Here is a 15,018-nt window from a genome sequence, read left to right as displayed (position 1 = left end):
TGTGGTATGATGACAGGGGCTGAGGATGATCTGCACATTCTCAAAGGTCAGATTAATTTTTGAATACATGGGTATATTTGTCTGACACGTATTGGCACATAATAACATATGCGACAATTTTTGAATATATCAAAATGGTCTGCAGTGGTCACTTTTTCGATGTGATAAAATAATGGTGCATGTATAATGCACACATATGCAAAGGTCCCATCAATTTTACGCTTTTCAATGCTTTCATGCAATTTCCCATCACTTGAAAATAAAGTCACATTCATGTGAAACATACAGGTACTTAATATTAAAGGCAGCACCTTTAAATTATATTTGCATGGTCTATAGATACTCTGCAAATATTCAGGGATCCGATAAATTTTACCATTTTCTCCCAAATCTCAGTTACTTAAAAAAAAGGGTCACATCTTCTAAAACATGATACCACTTTATATAGAAGGCAACAATTTTTAATTACACATCCATGGTCTACATTAGGGTATTTTTAAATTTCATTTGATGAGAAGGGTATTGTTACAGTATAATCTGAAGACAGACAACTGGGTTTAAAAATGGGAACAATTTGTACTTTTCACAAATTCACCCAGCATCTGATGTGATTGGATTTTATTTGATAAATGTCAAGCTGAGATGTCCCTCTTCAAAATATAAATAGATAAAATAGCCAGTCATGGTCCGCATAGTGACAATAGGCAGAGCAATATTTGAATATTTTTGTTTGCACACTTTCTGTAAATACTAGAAACTTCATTTCACTTCTCATATATCAGTGTGTTTGTCTGCTATATGATATATTTAACTGAAATTTCGGATCCAGACAACCAATGATTTATAAAGGAAAATCATGAAAATTATCAGGGGTGCCCAAACGTTTGCATACAACTGTAACTTCAGCGTAAAAGACACACACCAATGCCTAACATCTTAAAGGTACAAATGCATGACACATATTTCTGAAATCTATAGAATCTCCTCATTCTATTGATATGTAATGTTCATTTGTATGTAAAACCAATCTCTCTGTATGCTGTGTCTAAAAACGTTGAAAATGAGACCACTGCAGTAGCCACAACAGCTGATTTTGGCCCTTTTACCAGCATAGTGTGTTTCCATGGCAACCAAACTGATTTTTTGGGTGGAATACTGTAGAATTTGCCATTTTTCCTCAAAATAAGCTGGTGTGAAATGTTTCATTAAGATCTATTTACCCCGACTTTCCACCTCATGGCTGATTTTCTCAGTCAGCAGCTCTTAAAATACAACCCCTGGCAAAAATTATGGAATCACCGGCCTCTGAGGATGTTCATTCAGTTGTTTAATTTTGTAGAAAAAAAGCAGATCACAGACATGACACAAAACTAAAGTCATTTCAAATGGCAACTTTCTGGCTTTAAGAAACACTATAAGAAATCAAGAAAAAAAGATTGTGGCAGTCAGTAACGGTTACTTTTTTAGACCAAGCAGAGGAAACAAATATGGAATCACTCAATTCTGAGGAAAAAATTATGGAATCACCCTGTAAATTTTCATCCCCAAAACTAACACCTGCATCATATCAGATCTGCTCGTTAGTCTGCATCTAAAAAGGAGTGAACACACCTTGGAGAGCTGTTGCACCAAGTGGACTGACATGAATCATGGCTCCAACACGAGAGATGTCAATTGAAACAAAGGAGAGGATTATCAAACTCTTAAAAGAGAGTAAATCATCACGCAATGTTGCAAAAGATGTTGGTTGTTCACAGTCAGCTGTGTCTAAACTCTGGACCAAATACAAACAACATGGGAAGGTTGTTAAAGGCAAACATACTGGTAGACCAAGGAAGACATCAAAGCGTCAAGACAGAAAACTTAAAGCAATATGTCTCAAAAATCGAAAAATGTACAACAAAACAAATGAGGAACGAATGGGAGGAAACTGGAGTCAACGTCTGTGACCGAACTGTAAGAAACCGCCTAAAGGAAATGGGATTTACATACAGAAAAGCTAAACGATAGGCATCATTAACACCTAAACAGAAAAAAACAAGGTTACAATGGGCTAAGGAAAAGCAATTGTGGACTGTGGATGACTGGATGAAAGTCATATTCAGTGATGAATCTCGAATCTGCATTGGGCAAGGTGATGATGCTGGACCTTTTGTTTGGTGCCTTTCCAATGAGATTTATAAAGATGACTGCCTGAAGAGAACATGTAAATTTCCACAGTCATTGATGATATGGGGCTGCATGTCAGGTAAAGGCACTGGGGAGATGGCTGTCATTACATCATCAATAAATGCACAAGTTTATGTTGATATTTTGGACAATTGAAAGGATGTTTGGGGATGATGAAATCATTTTTCAAGATGATAATGCATCTTGCCATAGAGCAAAAACTGCAAAAACATTCCTTGCAAAAAGACACATAGGGTCAATGTCATGGCATAGGGTCAATGTCAATGAGCAGATCTGATTTGATGCAGGTATTAATTTGGGGGATGAAAATTTACAGGGTGATTCCATAATTTTTTCCTCAGAATTGAGTGATTCCATATTTTTTTCCTCTGCTTGGTCTAAAAAAGTAACCGTTACTGACTGCCACAATCTTTTTTTTCTTGATTTCGTATAGTGTTTCTTAAAGCCAGAAAGTTGCCATTTGAAATGACTTTAGTTTTGTGTCATGTCTGTGATCTGCTTTTTTTCTACAAAATTAAACAACTGAATGAACATCCTCTGAGGCCGGTGATTCCATAATTTTTGCCAGGGGTTGTATTTGCGTGTGACCGGTGGCATTGTGTTTGGCTTAATAGTTTGGAGTTGGGTTAACTTGAGCTTCAGTTTTCAGTATTGTGTGCTTTTCTTTTTTGTGTGCATATTCAGTGCAGCTTGAAACTGTAAGACTTAACAGTTATTATGATATTGACTTTTGCAGGTGAAGCGTGTTGATGATTTGCTCTCTAATCTGTCAACGCTGAACCTGCATTTGTCTCCATCATGGACAACCTGGAGGAGGATCTGACATGCTCGGTGTGCTACTCCCTGTTTTCTGACCCACGGGTCCTGCCGTGTTCGCACACCTTCTGTAAGAAGTGCCTGGAAAATTTGCTTCAAGTGTCCACCAACTATCTCACCTGGCGTCAGCTGGGGCCGCTAAAATGCCCCCAGTGTCGCAGTGTGGTGGAAGGATCCATTGACGCTCTACCCACAAATGTAACGCTGCGGGCCATCATTGAGAAAGTAGGAAAGACTTTCCGCTGTTGAACTGCAACACTTAAACTGTGATTCTGCAGCAATGCTCTGATTGGCTGACATGTTTCTCCTGCTCGGCTTCTGCTTATTTGTCTCATGTTTTTGCTCCCCTGCTGACTTAGTACCAGAAAGACAGTGAACCGCGGCCTCCGTCTTGTGAGGAGCACCACAGGCAGCCTCTGAATATGTACTGCATTCAGGATTGTCAGCTGATCTGTGGCTTGTGTCTGACTGTGGGGAAGCACCAGGGACACCCAGTTGATGACCCGCAGACAGCCTTCAGCAGAGAAAAGCAGACACCATCTCAACTGCTAGCAAAACTCTCTGAGCATCGGTGGGCAGAGGTTCGGAGCCCTATTTGTGGAAAACATTTTTAACATATTTCTGGAACATTAAACAAATGTCCAGTGTCCAAATGTATTTAAGTGAGGTCCTCTTCCTGGCCGTCTGTGCTAGGTGTGTGAGCTGGCAGAGCAGCTGGAGCAGGAGAAAGCCCACTGTGAGGGCTGGCTGAAGGAGGGCCGCCTACAAGTCATTCAGTTTTTTCGGAATCTGGAGCAGGTCTTGGCCAGGAAGAGAGGAGCTTTTCTCGAGGCCCTGGATGAGGCTGGAGCTGAGGTTTCGCGGACCTATGACCCACTCATCCACATGGTGAAGGAGCTGCAGGTGTGTTTCACCATTTATGGCCAAATGCTCATTATTTTAGAAACATTGTTTTACACATGGAATGATTTGCCACTAAATTGTGCTCAACAAAAATATAAACGCAACACTTTTGGTTTTGCTCCCATTTTGTATGAGATGAACTCAAAGATCTAAAACTTTTTCCACATACACAATATCACCATTTCCCTCAAATATTGTTCACAAACCAGTCGAAATCTGTGATAGTGAGCACTTCTCCTTTGCTGAGATAATCCATCCCACCTCACAGGTGTGCCATACCAAGATGCTGATTAGACACCATGATTAGTGCACAGGTGTGCCTTAGACTGTCCACAATAAAAGGCCACTCTGAAAGGTGCAGTTTTGTTTTATTGGGGGGGGATACCAGTCAGTATCTGGTGTGACCACCATTTGCCTCATGCAGTGCAACACATCTCCTTCGCATCATCCGTGAAGAGAACACCTCTCCAACATGCCAAACGCCAGCAAATGTGAGCATTTGCCCACTCAAGTCGGTTACGATGACAAACTGGAGTCAGGTCGAGACCCCGATGAGGACGACGAGCATGCAGATGAGCTTCCCTGAGACGGTTTCTGACAGTTTGTGCAGAAATTCTTTGGTTATGCAAACCGATTGTTTCAGCAGCTGTCCGAGTGGCTGGTCTCAGGCGATCTTGGAGGTGAACATGCTGGATGTGGAGGTCCTGGGCTGGTGTGGTTACACGTGGTCTGCGGTTGTGAGGCTGGTTGGATGTACTGCCAAATTCTCTGAAACGCCTTTGGAGACGGCTTATGGTAGAGAAATAAACATTCAATACACGAGCAACAGCTCTGGTTGACATTCCTGCTGTCAGCATGCCAATTGCACGCTCCCTCAAATCTTGCGACATCTGTGGCATTGTGCTGTGTGATAAAACTGCACCTTTCAGAGTGGCCTTTTATTGTGGGCAGTCTAAGGCACACCTGTGCACTAATCATGGTGTCTAATCAGCATCTTGGTATGGCACACCTGTGAGGTGGGATGGATTATCTCAGCAAAGGAGAAGTGCTCACTATCACAGATTTCGACTGGTTTGTGAACAATATTTGAGGGAAATGGTGATATTGTGTATGTGGAAAAAGTTTTAGATCTTTGAGTTCATCTCATACAAAATGGGAGCAAAACCAAAAGTGTTGCGTTTATATTTTTGTTGAGTGTATATAAAACTAACTAAAAGATACATCCTGAGATGCATTGGGACACATCTTTAGTGATGTTCTGGAGCTCATCGGACATTTCGGGTCTTTCAACATCATATGCCCTCCTTCCGGCGACCCAACAAGGGTTGATCAGACCCTGGCTTGTGTCCAAGTAGCATTTTCCCACAGATCGCTCCTCCTGATCCAAAGCCATCTGGAGGCTCTCTCTACTGCCTCCATGGTGGACAGTGATGGTTGTCATGGTCTGGAGTCGCCTGTCAGCATACCCTTTTGCTGTTGCTTCGATGATTCTGGCTGTGTCCACATCGAATTGGTGCCACACTTTGTGTTGACTCGCTGCTGGCCACTTGATGCGTGGCTGTTGAACTACTTTGCTAGGGGCTGGAGGTTCTGGGCTCTGTGGGGTGTCTCCTGGCCGGGCTCCTCCATCGTCTCACCAGGACTGGGTCCTGTGCGCTGTGTCACACTCTCCTGCACCAATTATTTCTTTTGGCCCTGATGAATCTTCAGGCCCTGCTCATTTTTGCAGATCCTGCCGCGCTATATTTTATGGTTGGAAAAATCACACGATTAACCAATCACATTTGTGGAACAAATATATTTGGATTAGAATGGCCCGTTAACGATTATTAATTTGTTCTTAATGCATAACTGTAAGCAGAGTGCTACTTAGCACTGGCCCCTGTGGATATAGTCTGAAGAGACATATTAGGAAAACAGCAGGGGCCTCATGTACAAAGACTAACGTGGACTTTCTACTAAAAGTTGTTGTACGCTAAAACCCTGAATCAGCACAAATATATTCACATGTATGAAAGTATGTGTAGGCATGAAATCACGCATGTTCCATTTGTACATCCCACCGAACGTGAAATTGAGTGTGGAACCAAACTCCTCCCTGGCCACGCCCCATTTAAATATGCAATTTCATGTAAATAGACCCTTTGAGCAGGGATTCCCCACGACGTCACATCAGACAACATGAAGACAGGAAGGAAGTGATACTACAGATGACTGGAAATTACGTGGAGACACGCAGGGACAGTTTATTCGGTATACTGTTAAACGGATTAATCATGAAACTAGAAAAATGTTTGTGGGAGCTACGGAGCATGTGTGTGTGAGGCTGCACGCACAAACACACTGACGTTAAAAAGGTGAGATGTGGGGTGACGTCATGCACGCCGTAGGGTAGACGTGTTTTCTTCGACTGCTCCTTGGGCTTGTGTAAAACGATATTTTAAACTATACCTTTGCCGTGTGTTTTGTTACAATTGAAGACAAAAGTCTAAACATGTCTCTGGACAACTTTTTTGGGAATCCCGCATCAAATAAACGAAAGGCAGGAAAGGCTAGTGGTCGCAAAGCTAATGCTAATGCTACCTTAGCTTATGCTATCCAAGATGGTTCGGAGACCAGCGCCGAAACGGAGATTACTAGCGGCCACGCTGATAGCAGGGAGGCTGACCAAGACCAGGTGATCATTGATAGCGAGGTAAATGATGAGCCTCAAAGAGAAGACATGATAGTGGAATGAGTGACCAAGAACATTGAGCAAATGCTAAATAAAGAACTCGCTTCCATACTCAAGCCAGTGACCGACCTCTCCTGTAAGTTTGATGCTGTGGCTATAAGGCTGAATGAGGTGGAAAAGCGTGTGTCTGATCTGGAGGGTGCATCTGTGACTATAGCACCAAGGCTGGATGTTGTGGAAAAATCTCTGAAAAGAGCTCTGGAGCGCCTTGATAGTTACGAAAATCAAAGCCGCCGTCAGAATGTGAGAATCATGGGACTGAGAGAGGGGCTCGAGGGACGGGACACGGTGACTTTTTTGAGCAGTGGATTCCTGAAATATTGGATATGCCAGAAAAGCGGATCAAAATCGAAAGAGCCCACCGCATGGGACCCCCGACTGGACGAGCCAGAGATGGTCCAAGAGCAGTCTTGGTGAGACTACATAACTATACCGACAAAAGCAAGATTCTCTATGCTGCCATGAAGAAGGGGAGAGTGAGCGTGGAGGACCGACAGGTCTCCTTTTATTAAGACTTCTCGGCTGAGGTGGTTAAACAGAGGCAGGAGTCGGCGGGCGCACGGCAGCGGCTCCGGGAAGTGGGAATCCGGTACGCATTCCTGTACCCAGCGGTGATCAAGATCTTTCATCAGAATGGAAAGACTACAGCCTTATCCAATATGGATGAGATCAATAACTTCATGAAGACACTTCCCGGGGGAAACGTTTAGCTTCCCAAATACACACATAACCACTACGCTACAGGTAACCAAGACTTTGTAAAAGTGGACTTGTGTGCTTAACCGGGCTGATATCATATGGTTACGAGCATAAAAACGAATAGCTAGTTAAGCGGGAAATATCGGTTCCTCCTTGTTATTTACAGTTACAGAGTTGTTCTACGTAATTGCTGGATAAATAATTGTGGTACTTTTATGGCAGGCCCTAAATATCACTGCCCAGGGGGCAGTGCAGTTGACGCTTCTTTGTTTCTGTTATTTTTATATATAGCTTCGTTACTTCCGTTATACAACCCCTGGCAAAAATTATGGAATCACCGGCCTCGGAGGATGTTCATTCAGTTGTTTAATTTTGTAGAAAAAAAGCAGATCACAGACATGACACAAAACTAAAGTCATTTCAAATGGCAACTTTCTGGCTTTAAGAAACACTATAAGAAATCAAGAAAAAAAGATTGTGGCAGTCAGTAACGGTTACTTTTTTAGACCAGGCAGAGGAAAAAAATATGGACTCACTCAATTCTGAGGAATAAATTATGGAATCACCCTGTAAATTTTCATCCCCAAAACTAACACCTGCATCAAATCACATCTGCTTGTTAGTCTGCATCTAAAAAGGAGTGATCACACCTTGGAGAGCTGTTGCACCAAATGGACTGACATGAATCATGGCTCCAACACGAGAGATGTCAGTTGAAACAAAGGAGAGGATTATCAAACTCTTAAAAGAGGGTAAATCATCACGCAATGTTGCAAAAGATGTTGGTTGTTCACAGTCAGCTGTGTCTAAACTCTGGACCAAATACAAACAACATGGGAAGGTTGTTAAAGGCAAACATACTGGTAGACCAAGGAAGACATCAAAGCGTCAAGACAGAAAACTTAAAGCAATATGTCTCAAAAATCGAAAATGCACAACAAAACAAATGAGGAACGAATGGGAGGAAACTGGAGTCAACGTCTGTGACCGAACTGTAAGAAACCACCTAAAGGAAATGGGATTTACATACAGAAAAGCTAAACGAAAGCCATCATTAACACCTAAACAGAAAAAAACAAGGTTACAATGGGCTAAAGAAAAGCAATCGTGGACTGTGGATGACTGGATGAAAGTCATATTCAGTGATGAATCTCGAATCTGCATTGGGCAAGGTGATGATGCTGGAACTTTTGTTTGGTGCCGTTCCAATCTGATTTATAAAGATGACTGCCTGAAGACAACATGTAAATTTCCACAGTCATTGATGATATGGGGCTGCATGTCATGTAAAGGCACTGGGGAGATGGCTGTCATTACATCATCAATAAATGCACAAGTTTACGTTGATATTTTGGACACTTTTTTGATGTTTAAGGATGATGAAATCATTTTTCAAGAAGATAATGCATCTTGCCATAGAGCAGAAACTGTGAAAACATTCCTTGCAAAAAGACACATAGGGTCAATTTCATGACATAGGGTTAATGTCAACGAGCAGATGTGATTTGATGCAGGTTAGTTTTGGGGATGGAAATTTACAGGGTGATTCCATAATTTATTCCTCAGAATTGAGTGAGTCCATATTTTTTTTCCTCTGCTTGGTCTAAAAAAGTAACCGTTACTGACTGCCACAATCTTTTTTTCTTGATTTCTTATAGTGTTTCTTAAAGCCAGAAAGTTGCCATTTGAAATGACTTTAGTTTTGTGTCATGTCTGTGATCTGCTTTTTTTTCTACAAAATTAAACAACAGAATGAACATCCTCCGAGGCCGGTGATTCCATATTTTTTGCCAGGGGTTGTACTCTGGCCTAGGAGTGGGGTATAACAAGATTATTTCATTTTTATTTTTATATTTGTTTTTCGTATTTACACACTACAACAGTGTTTCTGTTGTACATGAGCCTAAGTGGGTTAAATCCAAGCTATGTGTTCTGTTTTTGCTTGGATCTCTTTGTTAGTCTGTCAGCACAGGAACGATTATTAAGGCAAACTTATTTTGTAGTAAATGCAGCAAATATATACAAAACAAGGTGTAAATGGAATTAAGGATACGTACTTGGAATGTTAAAGGGTCAAATAATGCGGTTAAAAGAAAAGCAATTCTTAATAGTTTAAAAAAGGACAGAATCCAAATAGCCTTACTGCAGGAGACCCACCTAAGTGATGAGGAACACAGGAAATATTTAAGGGAGTGGGTAGGTCAAATCTGTTTTTCGTCCTTTTCAACAAATAAAAGAGGAGTAATAATATTAATACATAAGAAACTGCCCTTTAACCTTACAGACACATTTAAAGATACAGAGGGCAGAATCATTTTAATTAAGGGTGTCTTATACGGTGAGCCTATTTTATTGGGTAATGTCTATTGTCCTAATGTACACGATGAGGATTTTTGTGCCTCACTCCTCAACCGGATTGTAGAGATGGATTGTCCAAATATGCTACTAGCAGGAGACTGGAACTGCCCTATTTGTCCAAAAATGGACAGATGCCCACCGAGTAGCATCCAATCAAAACAGGCAAGAGCAGTAATGAATATTATAGAAGAACTTGAACTAACTGACATCTGGAGGCATTTTAACCCCACAGTTAAAAGCTTTACATTTCACTCATTACCTCAAAGTCACACATAAATTACATATTTTTATCAAAACATCTGACACATCTGGTTGAGGAGTCAGATATAGGCATTATCTCACTCTCTGATCATGCTCCAGTCAGTATAAAAATGCAACCACCCCGGCACCTCAAACGTACAATATCGTGGAGAATGAACCATTTACTTCTTCTCGACGATGCATTTATTAAACACCTGGAAGATCAAACAGACACTTATTTAAGTTTTAATGATAACGCTGATGCTGACCCTAGGATTGTTTGGGATGCCTATAAAGCTTATATGCGGGGCATAATAATATCATATTCAAGTAATAAAAAGAGGGAGCGAAAAAGGGAACAGACTGATCTTGAAAATAAAATTAAAAGACTAGATGAAGAATATTCTGTATCTAAACTGGATGATATATTGGTAGAAATTAGGACATATAGGGCATTGCTTAGTGACATGATTACAAAGAAGGCAGAAAAAGACATTCTATATGCAAAACAAAGATTCTTTGAATTTGGAAACAAACCAAATAAATTATTGGCTAGACTGACTAGAGGCTCCCCTGGTAGTGTATTTATCACCGCAATACGTGATGATAATGTCGTTAAGCAAAGGGGAAATAAGGCTATCAATGATTGTTTTAAACAATTTTATGAAAAATTATATAGGTCAGAGGTCGATCTGGAGCAACTGAACAAAAGTAAATTTTTTGATAATTTGAATATACCTAAACTATCAACAGAACAAGCTAAATCACTAGAAGATCCCATATCATTATTGGAAATTGAAAGAGCAATAGCATCACTTAAACCGGCCAACAGTCCTGGAGCCGATGGATACCCTGCAAAATTCTTTAAAGTTCTGAAAGGGAAATTGTCTAAACTATTGCAAAGAGTCTTCAATAAATCTTTCGAAAATAATAAATTACCACAAACAATGTACAATGCGAACATAACCGTTATACCAAAAAGAGACAAAGACCCGGAACTGTGCTCCTCGTACCGTCCAATCAGTTTGCTTGAGGTGGACATGAAGATCCTTTCAAAGATACTGGCTGACAGATTAGAAAAGGTTGTTCCAAATAGAATAAATAAGGACGAAACTGGCTTTATGAAAAAACGCCTATCATCAAATAATACAAGACATCTAATTAATATCATTCACTATCTTAATCATTGTCAAATGCCTGGTGCAATTGTTTCGATGGATGCTGAAAAAGCCTTCAATTGCATTGAGTTGGAGTATATGTTCGAAGTGCTCAAAAAATTTGGATTCCAAGCAAAATTTATAAACTGGATAAAACTACTTTATAAGGAACCAAAGGCCTCTGTCTTGACAAATGGTCTTCTGTCTTCATCATTTAGACTTGGAAGAGGAACAGCGCAGGGAAGCCCTTTATCGCCTCTTTTGTTTTGTTTAGCTATAGAGCCACTAGCCATAGCCGCCATCAGACAGGACCAAAATATAACCGGAACAACTATTGGTACAAGACAGTATAAAATTTTGTTATATGCGGATGATGTCATTTTAACTCTAACAGAACCAGAGAAATCTCTTCCAGCCCTTATTACCTGTGTAAAACAATTCGGACAGATTTCTGGATACAAGGTTAACTTTGAGAAATCAGAAATAATGCCTATAGTTAAAGGAGACCTGCATTGAAAAAAATGCAGTCAGATTCTTTGAACAAAAAATGACTTACATTTACACATGAGATATTCCGAATGTAGTAAAGTAAATCTGCAATTCCAGATCTGTCATTCAACGGAGAAATCTTCATTTGAAAATGACAAATTTACAGCTAACATTTAGCCCTCCGCAAATTGTCCCTCTCATCATGGACGCTGCCGAGACGTCACGGACAAGACCCTCTCCCAGCATGCATTGCGCTAATTGTAATTTGTGGATTTACGTCAGTTTTCATCTGCACCTTTTTCTTGTCTTATACGGAAGGATCTACTTTTTTAAAACTTCATATTGTCTCGCGGCACGTTTGGTGAGTACACATTTCTTTTATTTGTGCTTGAAAATTATTTTTGTGGACTTTTTCATACGCCCGTTTGATTGAGTGGCGTCGCATTGAAAATCTACTGTCTTTCACCTCCGGTGTACCGTCGCGGGCTACGGAGGTGAGACACGCAAAGAATTCAAGTCATTAAAAATATATAAACCTCTCTCAGCGGCCACGGAGCTCTGCGGCTCCGATTACCGAGACGTGCGGCGCTGCGGATTTTGCAGCAAGAAGTCTGTCCTTGCGAGCAACAGGTGTCACCGCGCGCACTGCATTAAAATGGCGAGCGTAGTCTCTGGACTTGTGCCAAGTTGGCTGCAACTCCATTCAGTAGACAGAGAGGTGGTGCTGGCTGCACAGCAGACACAGGGGTGTGAGTGCCGCCACGGAATTTAACGAGCGCATGCACTCGGTAAGCGTATCGGGGGCAGTGAGAGCGAGGCTTCGGGGAATAATGTCGCCCACGGTCGATGCTGCCGCTGATCTGATCCCCGGATCTGAGCAAGCAGAGCTGTATCTCACATTCATTGCAGCTTACTTTTGGATGTTGAAACCAGGATGTGTATAACAGTAACATTACTAAGAGATAAAATCAATTTCAATGCGGGATCGGACTGAAAGCGGGAACGCGTCGTCTTGTCACCGACGTCATGGAAATGATCCGGATGTACAAACTGTTTTCACAGGGCTAAATGTTAGCAGCAAATTTGTTATTTTTAAACTAATATTTCTCCGCTGAATTACAAATTTGGGCTTACAGATTTACTTTACTGCATTCACAAGGGTCTTATAAATACATATCAGCTATTTCTTTTCTGAAATCTGACCACATTTATTTCAATGCAGGGCTCCTTTAATTTGCAACAGGCTTGATCTAACCTCTATTAAACCATTTCGATATGCCCCTACCGGTTTTAAATACCTGGGAATTCGCATTACACCTAAGCCTAGCCAAATCTACTCGGAAAACATTAATACTTTAATTCCTCACATAAAAGAAAAATTAGTCACCTGGAAAAAGCTTCCTATCTCATTCCTTGGTAGGGTTAACCTTGTCAAGATGGTAATACTTCCAAAAATAACGTATCCTGTCACAATTCTTTTTGTTTTATTAAATGCAAAAGGTATTAGTGATATAAATAAGGCAATATCTGATTTTATTTGGACAGGCAGAAAACCTAAGATTAAAATTGATGTATTACAACTCCCAAAAGAACAAGGGGGCTGGGGCTTACCAAACATTGAAAACTATGTACTCTATACACGCACAAGTCATATCCATGTGGACCTGTGGAGATTTAGGGATGCCATGGCTTGAGATTGAAAAAACGCTTTGTGAACCTGCTTGTCCAGTATATCTTTTAGATAAACCAGACAAGGAATTGCCAATCATAATTAGGGATCATTATTTAATTAACAATGCTCTCGGATCATGGAACATTTTGAAAAAAATGTATGGAAAAAATTTGAAACTATCCACTTTGATGACACTGGTGGATAACCCAGACCTGAAGACAGGGGGTGATGGTCCCAATCTCAAGGCATGGCACGAAGCTGGCATTAGGAGGATGCACGATCTATGGGACAATGGAAAATTTAAATCATTTGAGGGCTTGCAAAACAAATATAATATTCCTTCTCGAGACTTCTATAAGTATCTTCAACGCAGACATTTTGTTAAATCAAAATGGAAGTCTCTGGAGCTGGCACCAGACTCTCATTTGCTCGAGCAAACTATCTTAGACTGTCAAAAACATAGCCATTTTATCTCAAAATTTTATTCTGAGCTCCAAAATTTAAAAAAGAATTGCCTTCAAAAATATCAGTATGTAACCGGTACAAGGAAATGCAATATAATATATTGCATAATGTTTATATTTCTCCTTATATCGACAGCAAGTTCACCCCTGGAACATCCCCAAATTGTCCTAAATGTAAACTGACTATAGGAACTAGATTTCATTGTTTATGGGAGTGTAATACAGTCATTCTGGAAGGCTGTGTGCACACAGATCAGCACTGTAGTGAGGCAGAAATTGTCTCCCAGCCCTCTGCTATGTCTTTTGGGACTGATACCTGTAGGCCTTAAAGCTCACAAAGACATCTTACAATTCCTTCTGATGCTGGCTAGAAAGACCGTAATGTCCAAATGGGTCAGTGGTGATGCCCCTTCCATTCAAATGTGGAAAATTTAATTTCTGAGATAGTGACTTTGGAACGTTTAAGATATTGTCTTAATGGTAAAGCCAACCTGTTTAAAAAATGGGAGCATGCTTTGGACTGTCTGCAAATCAAAAGATTAGTGATTTGAAATTGCCACTAAATTTGTACTTAATCTTATTTTTATTTATTTTGTGGTAATTGCTGTAAACATCCTCAGACTACTGGCTACCAGCCAGTTGCTTGTATACATGTACTGTGCTGTTCTGTTTTGCTTTTTTTTGTTTGTTTTCATTGGTGTGTTTGTAATAAGGAAAAATGTTTAATAAAAATAATATATATATATTAAAAAAAAGGTGAGACGTGCCTCCGCTGACCATTCTCTGATATGCACATCACTCTGATGACTTCATGTTTTCACACTCTTGACGGTTCCCTCCATCACCTCAATGTGTTGGCAGTGGCACAATAGGTGTGGGAATGTGTGTATGCCAGCCTGGATTTTTGCGTGACACACCCCACATTTCCATGCTCACGTCTCTTTTGATACATTTGCACGTGGACGTGGAGATGGGCGTTCACCAGGTTTTTGTGCTTAAGCACATTTGTATGCGAGGCCCCAGGTATTTAGAACTCGCAAGCAGTAAAGTCGTCCAGCAAAGACAGAATGAAAAATGTTCACATACAGTACTTGTCCAAAATACTCACTTCCCTGTTAGGATGGTGCACGACTTATGGTTACCAGCCGTGGATGAGCAGTGTCCAAATTATCAACAACATATCCACTAAGACTCCGTGATGTAATAAGGCAGAGAAGCACAGGGAAGGTTACAGTAGAAGCGGAGGTAAGTGGCATCTTAGCCGACACGCTCACCCACTCAGCGCTGCCTCAGCCT

At 40.7% G+C, this 15,018-nt stretch overlaps 1 protein-coding gene across 2 annotated transcripts in view; it reads left to right on the top strand.

Moving 5' to 3' along the window:
* The window catches only part of trim59 (tripartite motif containing 59), a 33,509-nt gene that overhangs the window by 17,413 nt on the left and 1,078 nt on the right, over positions 1 to 15,018 (top strand). Inside the window, exons 2-4 of one of the 2 annotated variants that reach the window (XM_034168294.1) lie at positions 2,927 to 3,231; positions 3,366 to 3,587; positions 3,700 to 3,909. In XM_034168294.1, coding sequence (XP_034024185.1) covers positions 2,989 to 3,231; positions 3,366 to 3,587; positions 3,700 to 3,909 — 675 coding nt within the window. In that variant the 5' untranslated portion in view covers positions 2,927 to 2,988. Of the gene's footprint in view, positions 1 to 2,729; positions 3,232 to 3,365; positions 3,588 to 3,699; positions 3,910 to 15,018 lie in introns of those variants that run through there. The other variant, XM_034168295.1, reaches the window with a different exon arrangement.

Source organism: Thalassophryne amazonica, chromosome 4 (genome assembly GCF_902500255.1).
Source record: "Thalassophryne amazonica chromosome 4, fThaAma1.1, whole genome shotgun sequence".
Classification (NCBI taxonomy): domain Eukaryota; kingdom Metazoa; phylum Chordata; class Actinopteri; order Batrachoidiformes; family Batrachoididae; genus Thalassophryne; species Thalassophryne amazonica.
This window is presented reverse-complemented; position numbering and strand designations above follow the sequence as displayed.